Source organism: Mya arenaria, chromosome 6 (assembly GCF_026914265.1).
Source record: "Mya arenaria isolate MELC-2E11 chromosome 6, ASM2691426v1".
NCBI classification, from domain to species: Eukaryota; Metazoa; Mollusca; class Bivalvia; order Myida; family Myidae; genus Mya; species Mya arenaria.
The window spans coordinates 48,689,477-48,713,640 of NC_069127.1; the positions used below are offsets into that span (position 1 = coordinate 48,689,477).

The 24,164-nt window shown below is 34.9% G+C and overlaps 2 protein-coding genes across 7 annotated transcripts in view; both read right to left on the reverse strand.

The window, feature by feature from the left end:
- Window positions 1-913: 913 nt before the first annotated feature.
- On the reverse strand, window positions 914-3,788 carry LOC128237852 (heparan sulfate glucosamine 3-O-sulfotransferase 1-like). The gene is made up of 2 exons (XM_052953431.1): window positions 3,670-3,788; window positions 914-2,028 (listed from the first exon to the last, which is right to left on the reverse strand). Exon 2 carries the CDS (start codon window positions 2,024-2,026, stop codon window positions 914-916), a length of 1,113 nt encoding a protein of 370 aa, XP_052809391.1. The 5' UTR covers window positions 2,027-2,028; window positions 3,670-3,788.
- A 2,899-nt stretch (window positions 3,789-6,687) lies between these two features.
- Window positions 6,688-24,164, reverse strand: part of LOC128239436 (uncharacterized) — a 33,151-nt gene continuing 15,674 nt past the window's right edge. For 3 of the 6 annotated variants that reach the window (XM_052956064.1, XM_052956063.1, XM_052956066.1), the window contains exons 2-7: window positions 12,454-12,599; window positions 11,339-11,552; window positions 10,510-10,953; window positions 9,551-10,132; window positions 8,920-9,022; window positions 6,688-7,845 (exon numbers count right to left, since the gene is read on the reverse strand). In XM_052956064.1, coding sequence (XP_052812024.1) covers window positions 7,116-7,845; window positions 8,920-9,022; window positions 9,551-10,132; window positions 10,510-10,953; window positions 11,339-11,552; window positions 12,454-12,599 — 2,219 coding nt within the window. In that variant the 3' untranslated portion in view covers window positions 6,688-7,115. Of the gene's footprint in view, window positions 7,846-8,919; window positions 9,023-9,550; window positions 10,133-10,509; window positions 10,954-11,338; window positions 11,553-12,453; window positions 12,600-15,157; window positions 15,404-19,805; window positions 19,927-21,471; window positions 21,864-24,164 lie in introns of those variants that run through there. The other 3 variants (XM_052956067.1, XM_052956068.1, XM_052956065.1) reach the window with 3 other exon arrangements.

Sequence of the window (24,164 nt, forward strand, 5' to 3'; positions counted from 1 at the left end):
CGTTTCTCTCCATATGTACACCGTAAACATTCGGAACTCCTAGGCCATTTTTATCGAAAAAAACTCGGATGTATAGGGACGGTTTACATACTCAGAATTCGGTATGTTTAAGTCCGCTGCATATGGATCGCGTAGTAATTTTATTTAGCAGTTAAGCTTAATGACTGAACTCTTAATCATGTTTGCAATAATACACATCAATGGCAATCAGTTTAAACTCAGGCCCCAATTTCTCGACACTTCTTAAGTCCCTTATAACAGGATTAAGCTAATCTCATTATTTTTGGTTTTTAATAAATTGCCTAATATTAACTTCTTTAAGAGTTTTTATACTTAAGATAGAAGTTATCTTTATGAAAATCACAATTAACCATTTTACAATTATAAAAAATCAATTAAAGTATGTTTTTGGGGTAATTGAAATAAGCTACTTAAGCCTGCTAAGCTTAAGAAGTTTCGAGAAATCGGGGCCAGATCAATAAATACAAGCTAAAACACTACATTTAATTAATGACATAATCAAAAAAAAATACGAACTACTTCTACTGATGTACCGGCATACATCCGAGGTTGTTTTCGAGAAAATGGCCGAGGAGTTCCGAATGACACCGTGACTTGATAACAGGAAAAGGACTCGAGCGTAACGTTTGTTACTGTTAAGCTGTTGTCATAGGCGAGAGTAAATGAATATTTGAATAGTATAATAATGTAAGAACGCATACAAATAGACGCTCAATGAGGCCTACATCAAACGAGAAAGGAACATACAACGTTCCAAGATATCCTTGTTAACAATAACAACTTCACAAGAAGAAAATGTACGATACATTTATTTTAAACTATATCGTTTCATAATATCATTATATCAGAATACTTTAAAACAGAACATTTTAAGAAAGTCTAAGGATATTGATCACCACTGAAACCAGTTTTTCATCATGATTAGGTTAAAAAACACATCGTTTTGAGGAGAGAAATACTGTTTCAGTCGTTCTAAATACGTCTTCCCTATTAACGGGTGAGGTCGACCTTTAGTCGGAGGAAGACACTTTATATTTGTAACACTGGATACATCTGTATTATTTCGTAAGCAATAAAACCCCGAACGTTTATTATACACAAAACAAGACTGATTAATGTACGGGCGTAATCCAAGAAATCTTTCTATTTTTGTCAGTTCTTGGGCTGGAAATTGTGTGAATCGTTGACCATCGATTACGTGCAATTGACTGCGCGGAAAGTATTCTAACCATTTCTGTAAATGTTTCGCGTATCTTGACTTGTCAACGTAAAGGCTATTGTCATTGACGGTGAAGTTTTCCTCGTTGATATTGAACACTTCCTCCTCAAATCTTGCGTTTCTATGCTCTCTGTTCCTATATTGAGCCATCGCAAAGTTCGATATGGTCCTTTTGACTGGATTACACACGATGATTAGCAACTTCATATCGCGTCGTGCCGAGAATACCCTCCATGGACTTTCACGCATATAAAAATACTGCGGGGTACGTTCCATTGTTATTTGTCCCTTCTGACTACAAGGCAACTGGTCAAGATACCAGGTCAAGCCCTTCGAGTAATTGCTTGAAAAAAAGTATGTCTGTCGCGCATCTATAGCAATATCTGGATGGATTCGTAAAAATTCTGCCAGTGCTAAGGTTCCACATTTTTGAATACCGATAATAAGGCATTTTGGAAGTTCTTTGTAACACTCCATAGACATTTTAACATGAGTCATTGCCGTTGAATTCACAAACTGCACTTTGCGTGTTACTGTTCGAATTATCCCAGTATGCCGTTTCGGAGTCATAATTCCCTTGTTACATTTCGCCACATGTGTTTTAGAAATCCGTTTTAATACATCGGCATATGTGCAACGTTTTACAAAAAGCTTTGTTTTTAAAGGATTGCCTTCCTTGTCGTTGTCATAGTTGAAATAATTTGCCGTGCGTGTGTAGAAAAACACTAACCACAAGCAAGTAGAAATGGCGATGATAGATATACAAAGTCTTTGGCATGACTTCATCTCTGAAAAATGATGGTAATTGATTGTAAGTTTTTACCTTAAGATGTAAGGTCGTTTGTTAAAAAAGAGCAGTAATAATGATCGAACTTAATACATTGCGATAACGTTGAGTTCGCAAATTACCATACATGTATGATCATATATACATTTAGTGGTCGGCAGCCAATTGTATAAAATTGGTTATTTTTTTTATTTGGTTAAGGTTGGCCATATTATTTTTTGATTGCATTAATGTGCAAACGTACCAAAAGATAACCTGTGCATAACTTATCCAGTGTGATACAACTGACTGCTAATTAATCGGTAGATTTAACAAAGGCTGGACCAGTGGACAAAATATAATCTCGACCACTAAGCTGGTTATAGAGCTGTAAGCATGCATTAACAACATTAAAAGTTATTTAACATGCGTCGAACCAAACGTAGTATTTTGGAAAATACATGTTTATAACCTTGAACCATTACTTAAAGAGCAAAATATATTTATTTTTTTTTATAATGCGTGTTACTATATAATTATCAACTACTTCTGCGTCGCAGTTGTCAATCTAGACATTAATTATGTATTTCATTGATTTGTAAAACTTGATCAGCAGTTTTCGAGTATGATTTTAATGAGGTTGTGTTTAATGATTTACTTGAATAAATGTGAGTATCACGATCAGTATGGCATTTACTATTTCTATAGTTAGTCAACGTTAACTATAAGATCCAACAAATACATACTACAAGGCCGGACATGTCCACAGTGTGATGCATGTAATCCAATCCGTCTTTAAAACATTGTGCCAAATGCAAGCTTTTACACAAATCTAATTTTTGAACCGTATAACAGTTATACGAACAACTTAAAGCAATCCACAGTATTGTCAACATACGTTCAATAATTAAATGCAAGTCATGCAAGACCATTTTCGAGCCAATGAAGTAATTATAATCTGCGTCAATGCACGGCTGATAGTTTAGAATGTGTGCTCTTTCAGGACAATATAAACATTTAAGTGTATTAGAGCAGAGAGGATCACGAAGGCCATATATAATGTGTGCATGGCATGGGAATTTCACACGCTTATGTTTTGTTAAAAAAAGAAAACGTTAAATTTATCCATTGACTTTAATATGTAAGAAATTAAACAAAATAATATGTAGAAAATATATTAATTCATTATATTCATTCGATACGTAGTAAACATCATAAAAGAAATTTAATTGTAGTGAGCATTATCAGGACAAAAATCGAATTAATTCAAGTTCCGTTTTGTGATTAACATATTTAGCAATATGATAATTATTTATGAGATGCAGATGATATCCCATCCAAACAGTATAAACTTTATCTCAATTAAAACGGTCCAGGTTACAAATGTGCTTTGTGCTTTGTATATAATAAAATCAAATCAATTATTAAACAATCAGATATCTTTAATAGTATTAAATAAAACTATATTACACCAAATGCATGCATATAAGGAAGTAAGTAAATTATTTCTTATAGTGGCATCATGTGTACATAGCAAAAACACATTTCATAATCAATAGTTTAACATTAACACCCAGACTATCGGGCTATCGGGCCTATAAGTCACCTATATTTCGGCGGTATATAGAGCTTTAATAACTAAATGAAACACTAAATAACTTACCTTTCACTTAACAGGTACTATAATCTTTTTAAAATTATTTTTATCGCATCCATTGTTTGTTCTCCACTGTCAGTTCCCATAAGAATAGTCACCGTTGAAGATGTTCCATATTCGCTGAGTATTCACATCCGTCAATGATAAGCTCACATAGTTGTTTAAATGGCAAATCCAGCTGTGGTTTAACAATCGGAGGAAAACAAACTGTCGGCTCACAGATCTAACAAATAATTGACTTTTCAGTTCAAAGTTATGCTCACTAGTTTTATATGGTACGGGTATACTGTAATATGTTCGTTTGTATTTATAATTGATTACAAACTATTTGAAAACAAACTTGACACAAATGATAATACTGATTAAACGGTCATTATCTCCGCACGGGTAAAGTGTGATAGGAGATGTAATAATGAGGTACAGACACATTGAATGTTCTTTGTTTACACGTACATTAAATTCATATATAGAGTAGTCAACCAGTATGCTATTGGTCTTAATTGTGAACTCGAGTTTTGAATTATTTACTTGTGAACTCAACCAATCAATAGCTGGTTGTCAATTACAATATTAATTGTTACGTTACTCCTCGTATGTGTTCAGTATAGCATATTCATGATAATAAACTACATTGTATTGATTTTCACTAGCTTTGGAAAAGAGCGTAAAACGAGGGAAACCTTTACAGTAGGTTTAAACAACTGAGATGGTATATTAATTACAATTAACAATTTGTTTTGGATGAAAGTATTGCCCCCCCCCCACCTCCTCCTAGAAAATCAACAAGATATTTCCTCAAATATGAGTTTTGATATGCTTCACATGTGTACAGACCTACTTCTTGTTGCACGCCGGGAGGGGAGGGGGGGGGGGGCTTCGGGAGGGAGGGGGGATACAAAGTTGAATCTAGAAGAAAATAATTAATACAGAACTCTTAATCGAAACTATTATTTAGAATTTACTTTCAGCAAATAATTTCATTTCTTTTTTATTTTAAAATATTAGATAACATACAGAATCTTCATCTATAAATTTAACACATGCATTAAAGCATATGTTTATGAACGCTCATTTTTTCACACTCATGATGGGAAGTGTCCGAGGTCCTTTCAATTGGCGATTTTTTTCTTCAAACAATAAACGTAAGGTACGTTTTTTCATTCGCTTAATGTAAAGGACAAATATGACTTTTTTTCTAAAATTCTATAGTTTCTGTATCCGTTCCAGAAATGCCTATTAAATGCATTTGAAACATAATCAGGTTTTATATATAAAATAAAGAAAATGCTTAGTATACTGTAACTAAAGTCGAACCCCGTTTGCTCGAACTCGATTGGCTCGAACTGGTTGTAAAGGACCGATTTTTTTTTAACTGAATGTAGGCAGTCCCGCTTGGTTCGAATTACCCGAGGCTCGAGGTATTATCGTCGATAACTGGGAGTTCGAGTCAACGGGGTTAAACTGTACACTACTGTTCTCTAATAATGACTTTTTGTCATATTTTATGGGCTTATTTTAATTGGTAATAACAAGAAATGCTCCTACATAAAGAAAACACGTGTACCTGCCGGGTAATATTTCAGAAAATGTAAAACAGCAGAAACAAACACATTAAACAAGGCTTAACGACCTGCACTAAATTTCGATGATCAGGAGAAAGAAACGGATTACCTTACATTGATTGGCGATATTATTATAAACTTTGAGCAGGTACTTAGTTGCATAAAATAAAGAAGCAGATAGGATCCTTTCCCTTACACCCTGCGATATCTTTGATCATATTTAATACGTTTTGTTCGATTTTAACGAGTTCAATAAACATCGCCTATATTCAATAGATGAATATTTGTAATGATGTAAGAGATTTTAGGACAAATCGCGACTGATATTTCAAGTTTCTATTCTAAAGGTAAAGCCAGAGGGAGAATTGGTACAGCAACTTAGGCACTTTATCAGAACAGAACATTACAATGATGGTTAACTCGAACATGCATATTGACATTTCAATAACGGCATTGATCCCTGAAACGGACTTAGGCTTGATACACGCATTCGCTTTTAAATCGGTGAATATCTTTTATAAAGTGTATTGTATATTATTTGTTTAATACAAAGTTTGACCTGTGCATTTCATTATATAATTATTTTTAGAAATAAATAGATTACTGATTGCAGTTTGCCTCTTCAAAACTTCTTAAGTACATTCGGACGAATTTCTCGACATTTGAACATTGACAACTTTGTTCAAAGGCATGTTCAAGCAGCCTACAAAACATAAACATAAATATTTGAAAAGTGAACATCTTTAGCTCGAATGTTTGCAAATTCTTCCAAAATAATAAACGGTTTCCTAAAGCAACATGGCATGTTTATACCGAAAGGACACCGGTACCCTTTATACCTATATCGTTTTAAAATAAATTCCATTTTACATCTCTTGACATTGATATGTTCTTCATATTTGCTCGAGATATGCTTTAAATTTGAATATTATATCAAAATCACAGCCTCTGTGTCTTTAAAGCTGCACTCTCACAGATTGTCAGTTTTGACACTTTTGATTTTCTTTGTCTCTGAGTGGGCTGATTATGGCATAAATGCTCGCTAATTCAGTCATAGATTCAAGATTCAAGATATATTGGATAACTTCCAAAATAACAAATCTCAACTGTTTGTTAAAATGCCGAAAATTGCATTTTTCTTAGCCATAGTCATTAATTTTCGAACGCAAATATGAAAACTTCGATCCAATCTTTAGTCCGCAGCCTTGCATCACTGCTTCCAGACGTTTACGCAAAAACAATGGCTCATTCAAAGACGAAAAGTAAAAAAAAAAAATTTTTAGAAAGATAAATCTTTGAGAGTGCAGCTTTAATGCAAACAATATCTTATGTTATTATTCGATTGCATCCAGCAATGTCTGTATAGCCAAACCGTGGAAATAAATAGTAAACATAATGTTTGTATCTGGTCTCTAGTCATGTCAACATCATATGTTAAGACTACAGTACATTATTAATAATCTTTATTTCAAAATATTTATTTGTACAATAAAGAAGTTTCATACATTTTATAATGACAGGGCATAATTGAAATATGAAAATACAAATTATATACAAAAACAAACTTAGTAACATCTTTATTATGTCCATCACAGTATCGTTTTCTTTAAACAAAATAATTACAAAGCACTTAAAATATGTGTCATATTAGTATGAATATATACTTAAGCTTGAAGAACGAATCTCTTCCGCTACTTTAGTTCACTTGATTCGAAATACCGAATACATAAAACTAATTTTATTTATTTATCGCACCTCGGCATGAAGCCTACACAAATGAAAAACTGGGGACATCATTGTTTGAAAACCCTTCTATACATGTAATCCAAATATGACGTCATACGATAGGACAATTGCTTTTAACTCTCAGAGTAGATAACCACAATCGGATTAAATTTGTATAACTGCTCCGTTACCTCCCCTCTCCGGGGACCTTGTTCTACTGGAGACGGGCGAAGACGCGCCAGGAGTGGATCGTGCGGAGTTTGGCACACTTGGATTGCTTACATTGTCAATATGCACTGTCACCGACCCGTCTGGGTTAGTATGAACTATCGGTCGTGGAGTGCCTGGAATCTTATTAGCACTATTTTGTAAGTCGCCTTTGGTTTCGCCGGGCTCGTACACATCTGCAATATCTTTTGTAGAATCAGTAAGATCTGAAGTCGCTGGCACGTTGCTTTTAGTAGATGGTCGAGCATGTTTTAATTTGATATAAGTAGTTCGTGGTCTTATTCCATTAGACTGGGGCTCGGGAAGTTTGTCAGGTTTTTCCTCAGTAACGTTCAATGGTATAACATATGGGCCGTTCCCATCCGGCGATTTTTTGTCATCGACGTATTCATAGATTGGATTTGCGTGCGCATGCGAGGGTCCGACCACAAACGCATCTTCGTACGGATCTGGAACGCCAGATACGTAATGACTGAAGGACGGCTGGTCTGACCCAAACACCGACGCAGGCTTTGACCCATGTAGTGACGGAGTCCTCAGTCCGTGTTCACGTTTGATTATATCTTCAAGAACATTGTCTCCTTTTGGATTACTAAATACCCTGTATATCTCGGACTTCGTTCTTTGTTTCTTCTGGTGAAGAAGTTTCAATGGTCTTTTGTTATTTCTGTAATGAAAATAATTCGACTATATATGGACGTTCATTCTCGTTCTTGATATTCCTTGTGCTGACACGAGAATTGTTTAAGAAATGGTAGATATAACATACATGTTTATACTTGTACTTTTACAGTGACGCCCAAATCTGCCAGTTTTGTTCAAAATGATACGTACGATGTGTTAACAATTATAGTTAATTGACTTAAAAGATTGTACATATTCACTACTATGTTAAACGCATTGGCAGCTAAAATACCTGTTTAATAGTATAGAATCGTCAAATGGCTTTCATCTGTCGGACGGACAAACTCAAACTATTCGCATGTAAAGATTATGCTCTTGCTATTTTCGTAATATGCATTTGTTAATATGCACATATTAGCACATACATGGGTCAGGGCTTCGAAATGTTTATGTTGCAATTACCCGCAGTATTTAACAACTCTTGTTATGCTCTGTAGCAAAAACAGTTCCCTTATCAATAATATGACCTTGATACATCCCCATAAACAAACGGACATAATCTAAAACAATCTTATTTTAGGTGCGATATAATTTTTTACATTTATTGAGGCCTTCCTATCGACGCACTTATCGTCCAATCGCTTTGTGAGAGCTTTTTCTGTATACTATTTTCGAAACTAACAATTTTATCGGTCAGTTCAGGCAAAGTTTATTTGATTTTGCTTGTAAAAGTTTCAACAAATGTTCAAAATAGTTATCATTTATTATTAAGCTCATTGTTATGTTTTGAAATGGTCTGTATGTTTGTTATTCATGTCGGAAAATAGCTTATGGTTCTTGTTAACACATACCCGACTTCAAATACAGATAAGGATTCTTGTATCTTGTATCTTGTACATGAAATAAATGATCTTACTCATATTTTGTAGCACCCTCGTTTGATCAGATGACCAATAGTGAGACACAGTCGACTTTTATAACGATGTATTATTTCCCACAAGTCACCCTCGATACCCAGTCATTCATAACGTATATAGAACTCAATTGAATGTATAATGTAGAATATTCAGAATATAAAAAGTGTGTTTCGATGATGGACACGTATGAACACTCGTACCGTTTCCAGTATAGCCACATGCAGAAGATCACTCCGAATGCGATGGCGGCGGCGATCGGAACCAAAATGGCGAGGTATATCTTTGTCTTCGTGTCATTGTCGTCTGCAAACAAAGGTGAGTGTTTGTGTTAAGAACTCGGGTATGCCATACGATAAACTAACACATACATGCATGGATCATAATAGGTTAACATTTATAAAGAAAGACTCACATAACTGTCTGCATGGGACTAGAGTTGTGAAAATGAACGCATTGTAAATTGAAGTTATTTCACTTTGAGCTGAAAGTGTGTGATAATATACCATTTACTATATCGGGCAATCATAAATGTTATGAAAGTTAAATGTACTGTACGAGCTTATATAAATGTACTACATAAGTGAAGCATTCACTTGAACATTTTGTGCTGAATATATACATAATTTATTTATACTAGATGTAGTGCAAATCATTCAAGTGGTTACTTCACTTATGTATAGAGACACACATATACTCGTATATGAGACAAAGACACTTATTCGGATACCGAGTAAATACCATCATTTTCTCAAGGAAATTCGAAATAATTCGGCAAAATCAATGATTGGTGAAGGAATTCGTCGTATAGATATAAGGTTGCGCATATTATACCACTGTCTTTCACCAATGGGGCGGAACCGGAAGTTGTCCTTGGTGCATTAGTTGTTCGCCTCGTCGTCGCGGAAGGCATTGGTGTAACAGGTATAACTGTTGTAGGTACAGATGTTGATGTTGTTGTTGGGGCTGTTATAACTGTAGGTTTGCTGGTCAACGCAGGTTTTGTTGTTGTTGTTTTTATAGTTGGAGTGGATGTCTTTGTCGTTGTAGTGGTTAGAGTTGTCGTTCTAGTTGTCGTTGGTGTTGTTGATGTGGTGGTGGGTGTTGTTGTTGTTGGCGTTGTCGTTGTAGTAGTTGGCGTTGTCGTTGTAGTAGTTGGTATTGTTGTAATCGTTGGTGCTGCCGTTGTTGTAGTTGTGGTTGTAGTCGTTGGTGTTGTAGTACTTGGTGTTGTCGTTGTAGTTGTTGGTGTTGTAGTAGTTGGTGTTGTCGTTGTCGTTGGAGTTGTTGTAGTCGTTGGAGTTGTTGTTGTAGTAGTTGGTGTTGTCGTCGTTGTTGCAACAGTTGTTGTTGTAGTTGTGAAGTCTGCAGGAGTTACTTCATCGCACTTTATCTCAAATGTGTCTGTCGATCTTGCTGTTTTAAGAAAACAAATGACAAACAGGATTTTAAAATCGGTGCCAACAAAAAAAAACTAAAGTAAAAATTTTTATTCTGAAACCAATTTAATAAGTAAAACGGACAATGAGAATTAAAAAAAAATAGATGTACGTGTAAAATCAGTTTTAGTGTTGGTACTCCTTAAACATAATTAGGTATGTGTTTTGTTTAAGCTGGTGCAGAAAAAAAAACTACTCCCATCATCTAGAATCCATCCTGGAACAGCATGAACAATGTCCTCATCTAAAGCAAAACGAATTACCGGGTAGAAGCAACGCTGTCACAGGTCAGAATTGACGTTCGAAAATAATGTTATGTTTAAATATTTATACCTATAGAAACGTTATGCTTACCTGAAGCAATCTTAATCCAAACCATAGCTGGGGCGTCTCTTTGTCCATTTTTATAAAGGCTTGCAAGTCCAATGTCTGTTGTCTGTTGATTTCGTAATACTTTTGAATACTGATGTGTTAAACTGTTTGAATCGTAATATTTGAAATTAGTCACCCAGTGCTGAGTTGTATTGGCACATTGAATGACAATCATTTCTGAGGAGAAGAGCGCACTGGAGCACGCTGCGGAAGAGACATTCCCTACATAGTGGCTCTCAAGTCGGACATCCAGTAGATACATGAACAATTCTAGACCCCTTCCTATTTGGTTATTCTTGACAGTACATCTGCACTCTTTGCTGGCCTTGGTTGGGTCAAACGTTTCTGTTGAGCCGTCGAACCAAACCTCCGCTGACGACGTGTAAATGCCTGTATTGCTTCCACACATAGGTATCTTCGCTGAAGCTGGAAATATAAAGAATATGATGAACTGGAGTTTGTTTCAAACGAATATTTATTAATTCTGATACATTATGTAATAAAGAATCGTCAGAAGTTCAAAATACGTCTAAAGTATTAACAAAACGGCCTCGGTTTGACTGAAACTGCTCACTGACATAAAGTGTACGTAGGTGTTTCACTTCCAAAGTCCCCTTGAATAACGACACACTACAAAACTACGTTTACATCATTTAAAAAAAATATTGGATAAAGCACTCAAATTATACCTGTTACCACATGGTCAGAAAACACGCAAACCGGTTTCGTCTATGATTCCACACCAAAACAATAATCAGAAAATGAGATTCGTTTCCTTTGGATTTCCTCAACCATTTTAAACATGTCTTACCTCTCTCACAGTTGTATTCTATCTGAACATAAGACGAAAACGTCTGCGTGTCCAAGCGCTGCCAGGGAGCCTGAATGGCTGCACATGATTGTCGCCCAGAACAGTTTCTGTATGTATGGTACGTGTTCTCTAGGTCGAAAATAGAGGTTAGGTCCCCTTGGCTATACGAACAGCAGTCAAGCCCTCCTGAGCAGTGTTGCTCGGATCGACATGTCTATGGTAAATAAACACGTATATGAATACTCCAAAATTTGATTCCAATGTTTAACACCTTCACAAAACATCTACATATTTTCGGAATAGTTTTAAATAACACAAAGAAAACTAGCCCAATAGTCGAACATTCAAAGAATAAACTCTGCAAGGGCCAAACGACAGTGATTTATAGACACAAACGTATTAACACCACATACACAAATACAAACACCACAAATACAAACACCACATACACAAACACCACATACACAAATACAAACACCACAAACACAAATACAAACACCACATACACAAATACAAACACCACAAACACAAATACAAACACCACATACACAAATACCACATACACAAATACAAACACCGCAAACACAAATACAAACACCACATACACAAATACAAACACCACAAACACAAATACAAACACCACATACACAAACACCACATACACAAATACAAACACCACAAACACAAATACAAACACCACATACACAAATACAAACAGCACAAACACAAATACAAACACCACATACACAAATACCACATACACAAATACAAACACCACATACACAAATACAAACACCACATACACAAAAACAAACACCACATACACAAATACCACATACACAAATACAAACACCACATACACAAATACAAACACCACATACACAAATACAAACACCACATACACAAATACCACATACACAAATACAAACACCACATACACAAATACAAACACCACATACACAAATACAAACACCACAAGCAGACCACACAAGCATCAAAATAACTTATCCGATACATGCGCGTAAACAACTTGAGTTTTACCCACTCAATTTGTAAAATAACAACTCTCTTCTTTCGATACAAACCAGAGATCGCCTATTAAAGTATAAACTTACCGGCTCCGACTTCCCCCCAGCGAGGAGATTATTGAGGTGAATGATTTCTCCTTCTGGACATTGAAGGCTGTAGAAATCGCATGCAATATTAGTCCCATAGCAAGCATTGCCAATCAAACCGCTGCTGTCTTGGGCGCTGGCTAGTACTGAAAAAGGAAAAGCTATTTGATTAGTTGAATGCTGACAATACGTCCGTAAACATTCACATCTAGAATTTAAATGACAACACCGGTTTTATAACCTCATGTTATTGAACTCGTGACGGTTTTCTGCAAAGTAAATCTTGACGTATAAATATGCATAAGGAGGATCGTCTCTTTCATCAACCACAATTCGTAGTATGTATTTTTTATTTTTACAGACGATGTTGACTCCAACCGGAAATGGACGTCCTAGGAAAACGGCAAGCGAAGACAATCTGACGGCTTTTTGACTACCAAGGTTACTAATGCCCCCATCACACGAGGCCACGTTTCCACTACGTCCGCTCCGCAAACATCTGACAGGACGCAGTCAGAGCTTGGTCAACGTAATATTTAATAGTCAAATAGTATTGTGAATACTTTAAAACTAGTTCTTATTAATAAAATGACAACTACAGGAACAAGCACAGTAATCGCACGTACTGACCTGTTAAGAGACACAATCAAGAAATAATGAGTTTCATTAGCGATATCAGGGACAGCCGATTAAGAGATTAAAAACACTAATTGTTACAGTATCTTCAAAAACCGGTCAATAATTTAAACCAACAAACTCAAACCTTAGCTGTTCAACATTGTCAATTACATAAATTACTTCAAAAGTGTTAAAATATCTTTATTATTATTCTCAAGAACTAGACAAGAGTCATTTTCGATTTTACTTAAACCCTATATCTCTCTTTGAAGAAGCTAGAAGTGAAGCCATGGTAGACTGAAAACTCTCGGTATATCCAAATTAAGGTCCTCCAGCAGTGGCGTAGCTACATATAGGCCGCGTAGGCCTGGGTGTTCAACTTTTTTGAAAAATAACAAAATTTAAATAACCCCAACATGAAATTAAACCTAATTACAACTCAAAAGTTTTATATAGAGGTGTGATAACAAAAGCAACTCTGGTGTTTATTTAAACTATGTGCTAGGTGTATTGCTTGCTTTTATTGTAATCATTGCATAAACAATTAATTTTGTGTAATGTGCATACAAATGGATGTAATTTTGCCTTTTCTTTTTCTCCAGGAACGCTCCCAAATTGCACTACTTTGCTTCTAATTTAGAAAGAGATCCTATCCCCAAACTCACATAGAGCCATCGGGTCTACACGATATTAGGCCTAGCTACGCCCATGCCAAGGTACCCAAATAACCAGAGTAATGTTCTTTAACCTTAGCCTGGAAAAGGCTAGGATGCTTAAAAAGGCGCCAAGACCTTTGCCCGACAAGGTATTCAATAAATGTGCAGGAAAACAGCTTACAGTTATTATGCAGCTTACCTTACTTAGTTCATGGCACAAGTCCCACTGTCTGATGCGTTATCAGGGTAGCTTAGATAGTCCTCAAAATGATTTTTAAGTAGTCTTTAGTCGTAAAAGAGCTTATACTACATGTATATATATTTATATTTTGCTTGATTAAAAACAAGGCAACACGATGGTTTAACTTACGGAATTATGTTAAATAATTACTGACAATGTAAATTTTACTTCAATTAGTACTTTCCGCTCTCTAGAAAGTACAAGTATTCTGTTTCAACAAACGTTGCTATGAGTACGTGTTCTAGACTGGATGGATTTTGTTTCTAGATAGTAAAGAAAAACTTCCGTAAGCCAACTATTACAATGTTACTTTCATGGATAATTTATCGCTTCAAATATACATACCATCCACATTTTTTAAGAGATCGTCGCTTTTAAGCTTTAGCAGGTAAGATTTAAATCTGGATAGCTGATGGACTGGGAGTTAGCGAGCCATGCAATGGAATGCAAGACAGGCAACTAAATGGGAATGAAATGTATGGACTATAAAACATTATTACCTTGTTTTGCATTTGTAATAAACTATGCATATGGTTTAACATTTTATGTAAATACTCTATATTCTAACCGATTGTTTTGATCTATATAATGATGCTAATTACACGGAATAATACCAGGACAACTATATAATCATAATAGTGCATACTGGCTTACAACAAGGAAAAGCAGGAGAGTGAACAATCTGGTATTTGCTAGTTGCACTCCTGATCGATTTTGCTTTTCATTCATTCTATGACCAAGTAATTTAAAAGCATTCTCTAACCCTGAAAGTTTCGCTTGATCGATATTTGAAATCACGATTTGTATCATCTTACAAAAACGTACTCAGATCATGGCCGATCTTAATATAGCCTCAGATACTTTCAATCTACCATTAAACAGTAAGTTCAGCGTATTTAGGTTAAACATGTAAACAAAATCAATTCAAAGCCGAGTTCGATTTTGGTATTTATTTAAAGACTGCGCTTGTTGACTGAGATGCTGTAAATAAGTATATTACTAATATCAGGTAACAAGTATCACCTACAGTACATTCTGCAATTATGTACGAAAAGTTAATTTCCAAACGCTTTTTCGCGACATAGAATAATACAGTTTGTATTTTATTTTTTTTATTTTGCGCAAAAAGACTTAAGAGAATAAATAGGTTTGCATCCAGAGACATAATACAAAAAAATCGCGAATATACCTGTAATGATAGAAAGCACAATTAAACAACTGTTTCGATCCATGGCGCACGGGACACGCCCATGCAGGAACAAATCTTCTCAAAGTCTCTCGTTTTAGTTCCAAACACAACCGTTTATGATAATCCTTCAAACGTATCTTTGTCTCAAAACTCACTGTCAGAATTACGGATAGACGAATAGATAATAACGAAATTATTTAGTGTAAATATATTCGCAAAGACTGCTAATCGCTAAAGCTCTTCAAATATGACCAGGAAGATTAGGTATTCAGAGACCATGAAGCGTACATTGCCAGCTATTGGGTTACCCTGGGCTTTCTTTGAGCTGAATAGACAAGCCCATAAAGAGCCCATTCTTTGTGTAACCGGTTGTAACACTGTACGCTACAATTATCGACTATAATTTTAAAGCGAACATCTTTTATAAAGGTGAATGAATACTCAGTGTATTTGCCATTGATGTTGAGACCAAATAAATGTTTGAAAATTGCACAATAAAGTATAATGGACTAGATGACGCATTCAAAAATATGCATTGATATAGTTATTCAAATACTTCCTTGTTTGCGGGCAATAAAAACGCTCAGATTCCGATCAATTATAGAATAACTAATTTTGAAACTTAAGCATGAGGTCTCGTGTTTAAAGAACATTTCATCGAAATTAAAATATTTAATACAAATTTAAAAATCTAATGTATCGCCAATAATAAATCTCACAAAATGTATAGTTTTGTTGATTTTGTATGAAATTTCACCTACATACGATCACATCTTAACCACATTTTACGATTGGTTGTTACACCTTAGTTATTCTGGGCATTTCAAAACAAACTACACATATAGTGCATGAATATGAGAATGGTAATCATGATTGTCATAGTTTTGCAAATACTGAAGATCACAATCAGCTCTATGAATAGGATATTAACATGAGATAACATCAAGCGTTCTCTTTAAAAGGATTTATTACTCCGGAACGGATGTCATATTGCATATTTGCATATGATGCATATTTTTTCAGCTCCATTTCAATATGTTTTTTTTATATATCTTAGTCGTAAACATTGGCTGCGGAAGAGTGCTAAGGTATACCCTTAAACTTATGGGCAGAATCTATACGAAAAATGTCCTTACGATAGTGTTTATAGAAACGCAGTTGACGCCATAACGAGGTTACACCCGGAAACTTACTATCTATGCCTTACGATCTTTATTGAAACTGGATCTTGCTGATATCATACTGTAATATCTATAGCCAATGAAAACAAGAATCGCAGTTGTTTTCTTATTCAGAGCTTTAAATAAATGTGTACATGCAATGGTTGGGTATAATGTAAAAAGTAATAAAAGATGATCGGATTAATGCGTTGAATTTTTTTTCATCGATTTATTGCTGCCACTGACTGGTTAACCCGATGATCTCTTCAAAGCGAGAAACTGATAAAAGGCCAAATTGCTTTCTTCCGAATCGACTGAGTATTATTATATTTTAACTTGTATTTTGTTAATGTATCCTGGATGTACCAATTACCGGTGTATTAAGCAACTATCCAATGGAATTTTGGCCAGGTTACATGCAAGCTTCTTTAAATTTCACTCATATTTAAGAGAAATCGTTTTGCCATCAGTAACAATAAGTTTCGTATACCAGAGAACACAATTATTGATTTCTTGACGCCTTTTGTTTACCGACCGTGGCCGCCATCTTGGAATGAGATACTTGAATGATTAGACGCATATGTTCGCTTTTGCAACCCAGTATAATGAAAAATCCAGATATATTATAGGAATTCAAAGTTACAGAGTAAATGGTTTTTTTTTTCTTTTAATAGACCCATATCGGTTCCGATTGATCTTATTAGTTCATAATCAGTCAGGCTTTATACCGTTGGCAAAAGCCACTCATTTAGAATAGGCTGCATATAATATCATATATTGCACCCCATCGAATTGACAACACAAACGAATATTCGTCCATGCCTTGTACATATATGTAGTGATTACAATAGTGCAGCTGCTCTTTTTCCTAGGAATTCAAGGAAGACAACACTACAAATAAAGATGATTCCTGCTGACGCCAACGACAAATCAAAACGACGAAAATGGCAGAAATCAGCGGTTACACTCATTCATGTATCAGAGTTATTTGCCTTTGTTCGAATGAAATATGCCTGTAGTAGGAGCATGATTCCAGTCTTAACGTTGAGCACAGTGAAACAGATGTCTAAAACAACAAGAAAGATAACCAATTAGGGTTTGAGATTTTGCTGTGCGCGATTTTCCCCCCTAATATGGTAACTAATTTGTGTTGGATTCTCGCCTACTTATTATTATATGCTCGTAAGCACATGCATATCATGATAGTAGCGTGATGATTGGGTCTGTAGGAGTAATGTAAAACCTATGAAAACTGAAGTATCATATGAATGATTTATCAATAATTCTAAGTGATACAGTTTAAGTGGTATTGTTGATGAAAGTAGTAGATTTGATTTCAAGGTCAATAGACGCACTGAGATAAGACAGGATTGTCACGTTTTATGTTCTCTCTCAACATAGTCGCATGGTTCTTGTTCCACTTACTTTATATAATAGTTAAAGATTGTTGTTAATATGTACAGAGAAAAATAATTGGTTCGATGCGACACAGTAGCATGCTAATCTTAATCATCCTTACAATATTTAAAGTGGTAGTTTGTGGTCTACATAATATTGTGTAAACTACCCACCATCAATGTTGATACCGCTTAACGTGAAATCAATAACGGCTATTTGCTGATTTAGTGAAATAAAAGTATTGGAGTTCTTAAAAAATACTGTCCTTTGCAGTCATTGGACACAATAGTATGTTGACCACTAATATTGTGTGAGGATCCTACGTGAGTTCAGTTGTAAATTAACCTTGCCAAATGCAGAAACTATGAGAAACACTTCCGTTTTAATTAAGACATCATACTGACTATTCGTATTGCATATATTGTCTGCCAACACTGATGGAACAATGTTCAGTTGTTTCTCTTGAACAATCATGTAAAATCTTTCGATTTACAAATATTTTGTTGCCTGGCTGCACTTTTACACATCGTTGAGTTATGTACGTTATAATCCCATTAATAACAAACGCCATGACATACAGTGTTTAACCTGGGTATCCGACTATAAATATGTAAAATAAGTTATGTTTAATTGAGCGGAAGATCCATATGTCAGAAAGTGCTGAAATACTATTTAGTCGTTAAAGGCACATGAGGAGTATACCTTATTTTTGTCATTTAAACGCAATCGTAATCGGCATTGCTTTCTGGCTTCATCTCAATTGCATCAAATCGTGCCACAATGGTTGAATTTGGTGGCCCAGTGACCAATAAGTTTCTTTTACAAACGACTACCAGCCCGGTCACATTTAGGAGGACGTACACGACGCCCAGATAGTGTTTGTTACTTTACAGATTATTTGGGGTTTAAGAATGGAATAGGCCTCAGCGAGGTTAGTCCATATACTGGCCGGTTTAACATTCAGCAGTATAATAGTTTATGGACAACAGACGCAATGATCGGTAATATCTCTGTATTAATCAAATGTTAAGACATCTACGAACGTGTACGTAAGATCTGTGCATTCAATTTAAGGAATCAATTATTTTAACACTCATAACCCCACACTTCCTCTCATGGTAAGTGTCAGTTTTTCATGATTGCTATCAACACTAATGTATGAACATCAATTAAAACAATCAAGTATTCTATAAAGAAAAAAAACATGTCTAAAATGCTCATCTGAGAAAATACAAGACAATTTGTTTCTAATACAGAAATCTGTCATACAACTGTCTAAATGACGTCCGAGGCCAACAAGGCCAAGACATCCATTCAGAGAAAAGCATGCTAAACCCCAAACGAGTAACCTGGTCTTTTATATACATATATTATCCATCCACACGGAGACCTGGTTATGCCAAATTGCATATAATTAAGTACATAAACGTATTACGAACGCATTTCCGCCTTAAGATGAACGTTACAATACCTCATATTCTAGTTTCTTTCTTACATTCAATGATAACAGTATACATATATTCAATTACATCTACAATTATTATCAAAAAAGTTTACACAGTTTTCTTACCCGTAAATGACTTGAATATCTTCCTGTCCCTATACCAAGCATTTGGCTAACACGGCTACATTTCGCAAAACGTTTGAACAAATGATCAAATGAAAGGGCTGAAATCGTTAAAATGCTATGGGCGCGGTAATATTTTACAAGAAGCATTAACATTATACACACAAACAAATACGTAGCATTGAAAAGTACCCGTTTTGTAAATATTAATTAATTTACTGCAAAATTAAGTATGGTAAGATTCGAAGGTATAAGTCGTAAAGATTTTCAGCGAACTCGTTTTTCTTATGTCTCAATTTTATTGGTTTTTAATCTCCATCATAAAATAAATGTGAAATCCATTAACTTGTTCGTATATAAATGTATCCAAGTTTGAAATATGTGACGCCTTTAATCTGGACAAACTGAGTATAAGAATATACTCCAAACATTTCTATTCGAAATCATGTAAAACACAATCCATTAATGTACGACATCAAACGATCAGCAAGACAGTTATTAAAATGTATGCAAATTGACTTACTTATAAAAAGAGCAATCCACTGCTTGTGCATTTTGCCTTAGAGATCCATTTTCCAGTTTCAGAAAGCTTTCATTTAACCAGCCGGTTTAACGAGAAGCAAATATTTGATAAATTTCTTGAGAACATATCTGCAGATATAAATGGTACACAATTGGCCCATTACTGCGTTTTTGTCGCGTTTCCTATTGACTGTTCCGTTTTCTACATCTCGTCCCAGTTGAATACTATATTTTTACCGAAGTGCAAATATTCCGGGCAGTAAACTAAGAGATGACGAAGCTAGTTTAAACATCGGAATAAGGCAGAGTGCGGTGGAACTGAATTAAGATTGCATGTTTTTGTACTAACAGTTTTCGTTGAGCAATATTTTCAAATTCATTAAACCCATTTTGATTTGCATAGTATACTCTTTCAATCGGAAAACTGTACAGCTTTTTAAACAGAATTTAAATAACAATAAAGATTTCGTAAAAAAAAACGGCCAAATGTTTATGGCAAGTAGATGAAAGAACAAAAGAGAATATCAAACGATTTGCAACACACTTTGACATGAAAAACATACTTTACACCGTGGATACGGGTACTATCGGTAGATTCGTTTCATACTTTGTTCATTGTTATAAGCATATCTCTTTTGCAGATGCATGTGTCCATGGTAAATAAATTCAGTAATATAAATACGTATTATCGTATCACTGAAACACCAACGTACACAGTTACACCCTCCGATGATGAGAAATCCGATGTTTGACAATTGTCGTGAAATTGAAATTTCAAATTCCGGTTCAAATCTATATCGATACTTTAAGGATGTTAATTCCGAAAGTTTTGAAGTGGCATAGAAATGTTATCATTTTCTCAATAACATTCATGCAGATATTGATAACGTCATTCCATGATTGCCTTTATGATTGATTTTACGTGTTCCATATCACAATCGTATTGATCATCACAGCGAAATATTATATTCTGATTAAGGAAACACTGCGTTAATATGTGCAATCAAATATTTATACTGCATGTTCAATTTCAGCATGTTGATCATCAACTGCTATACAGAAGCATTATATGCACTTAACCTCATGTATGCCTGCCTGTCAACCACTGGATAGCCTACTCACTCATTCATACACTAAATTAAACCCACATTAAAACCTCGGCAAGGCTTCAATTTAATTTCATTTGTGTTTTATCAGTGCATTTAAAGCTGACAAGTCTTATTCCGTGACCGTTATTGTTTAACATCAATTGTAATTTGGTTGTCCTTAATCAGTGTGATAATCGTATTTGTAGATTCAGTATGATCATTTCATCTATAATCTCAATAAATATGATTAATTCATCTATCTATAAATGTTTATTAAATGAAGTTTCAATGGCGGAGGCTTGTGGAGGCCAACAACAACAACAACCCCACTATCATTGTGAGTGTGTATGTTCCAACTGTAGTGCCTGGAGTTGTATCCATCAAAAAATAGCATTCAATATATTTTTAAGGTTTAAGTTCATGAAAATAATGCACTAATGGAAGTTTTGTCGTATATGCTAGGGTTGTGATCAGGTATTCGTGTCGGTCTGTTTCCAGTGGAAAATGATGTTCAAGTAATAAAAGTTATAATATATCATCTTATAACATGAAACGAAAAAGAGATCCGATATCACTCACCGATTGCAATAATAATCCACTGTCTGTACATGTTCAGTCCATTCAAGTGAAACAAAACGTTTTATAACAATACCAACAAAGTGATAAAACTATATTATTTTCTGCGTTTCATCCGTTCAGTTGATTGACGTTGAGTTGAGACCTTCAGAACGTTAATCTATATTTAATCTGTTCTTGCTGATTTAACACAATCCATATGATATATCACAATGTGCCTTTTTTCTAAACCAGTGAACAATTCAGCGTGTCCCAGCATTGCTCTTGCAAATATGATTAAGTTATGATAATGCACTTTTACCTCTTAAATATTGTCAACTGGCAAGATATCTTCTGCATCAATATATTAAAAGTTAATTATACCAATATAATTATGAGACTCAGCAGTGAGCCATTCACATATCTTAAAAATAAATTCATTAAAATGTCCGTTTACTCCAGAGCAACTTGCTTCTTAACAAAGTATGTGTACAAGGTTTTCGCCCGATTAGGCAAAGAATTTTTTAAATGGTAGTTATAATATCTCAACCCGTGTATTTAGATAATTATTAAGTCACCCACTGCTTTTGTTAATCGATCACCCGGTATTATTTTACGTCAATGGTAATATGGCTAAACATAACGTTTAGATAGGCCATCTTGGTGTGGTATTCAAGAATGACTTGTGGTATTTTGGAGTTTGGATACAAAAGGCATTTTGTTCTTACATGCATGCATTTGCAGATTTAAAAATATATATAAATTAACTTTAGAGTAGAAGATAGTAAGCTTCTGTTGTACTAAGAGTTGTGCAAGTCGCCTATCTGAAATAACTAAAACAAAATCTTGCAGAACGCTGTCTTGGAATGAGGACTTCAATATACATCTGATTTGTGTTAATTGCAAGGCTGGGAAGCTCACCGGCTAGAACATTAATCGGCACATTATTTCGCCTGGATGGACTTTGCGCTCAGTGTATCTAAACCATTATTGTTAACCGGCGCTGCACCATTCCACCTTCCGAATGTTGATATACGTGAAAGGTTCCCAGACCATGGTTGCGTCCTCGCCATGGCAGAGTTCTTGTTCTTTCAAGACAATTGTTACTTATGCTACGTTAAAGAAGGATCGAGCATTGTCCGTTTTCATGGTGACAATTTCGATACATAAGCTGATTCCAAGTAAAAGATCAGTGCATGTTGAGGCCTTAATATTTGGCGAGTTCACTTTTTCTATCGTATGACCACAAGTGTGTATGTTTTATAGTTGTGTCATTGTGTTTCGTTATGACGTTTATGCTTTGAATAGCATTTCTTGATGTTAAATGCCATGAGCAAGTCAGGCCTTACTTTGTGGAGGGCAAGGCGTTAATTCACAAAACTATAGCAAAAGCGTAAACAAACTCAACACGTAGCACATATATATTAAATCGTTCATTATTCGTACTGAATTGTGACAAAAAAAATCAGCATTTACCTGCAAAAGAAAGTGATGGATATACGAATATACCAGATTGATTTACTATAGACTTGTATAGGCCTCATGTATGGTTTGGTCACATCGTTTGGCGCCGCAACATTTTTCAAAAGTTCGAAAATACACGTGGCACTTCCAGTTTATGATTATTTTTTATGAATCCCCAAGTTTAAAGACTATGAGTGATTTTTCAAAACACATTACAAATGTCGTCCCCTATGTGCCCGCAATAGGTAACGATTTGGGATTTGTCAGATTTTTGTCGTATCAAGGTCCTAGCAATGTGGCTGTTGCTGTTTACGCACCTTCAATGCATTTAGTATAGGAACTGACCTTTCTTTCCTTCAATTGTATCACATCTCATGATGAACTTCATTGGTCTCATGCGAGACACGGAATAGACTGTTCAACTTCATTCATGCGTCGTCAAAACATTGATTATTCAGAATTTTATAATACTTTTTAAATATTTTTATATCTCAGCATAACACAGAATATAATTATCCTATATTCTGTGTGTCTGTTTGTTAGCCTATCCTCTATAATTATCCTATATTCTGTGTGTCTGTTTGTTAGCCTATCCTCTATAATTATCCTATATTCTGTGTGTCTGTTTGTTAGTCTATCCTCTATAATTATCCTATATTCTGTGTGTCTGTTTGTTAGTCTATCCTCTATAATTATCCTATATTCTGTGTGTCTGTTTGTTAGCCTATCCTCTATAATTATCCTATATTCTGTGTGTCTGTTTGTTAGTCTATCCTCTATAATTATACTACATTCTGTGTGTCTGTTTGTTAGTCTATCCTCTATAATTATCCTATATTCTGTGTGTCTGTTTGTTAGTCTATCCTCTATAATTATCCTATATTCTGTGTGTCTGTTTGTTAGTCTATCCTCTATAATTATCCTATATTCCGTGTGTCTGTTTGTTAGTCTATCCTCTATAATTATCCTATATTCTGTGTGTCTGTTTGTTAGTCTATCCTCTATAATTATCCTATATTCTGTGTGTCTGTTTGTTAGTCTATCCTCTATAATTATCCTATATTCTGTGTGTCTGTTTGTTAGTCTATCCTCTATAATTATCCTATATTCCGTGTGTCTGTTTGTTAGTCTATCCTCTATAATTATCCTATATTCTGTGTGTCTGTTTGTTAGTCTATCCTCTATAATTATCCTATATTCTGTGTGTCTGTTTGTTACCCTATCCTCTATAATTATCCTATATTCTGTGTGTC

Coding starts and splice junctions, on each gene's coding strand:
- LOC128237852 (XM_052953431.1), bottom strand. CDS start 2,026: ATGAAGTCATGCCAAAGACTTTGTATATCTATCATCGCCATTTCTACT.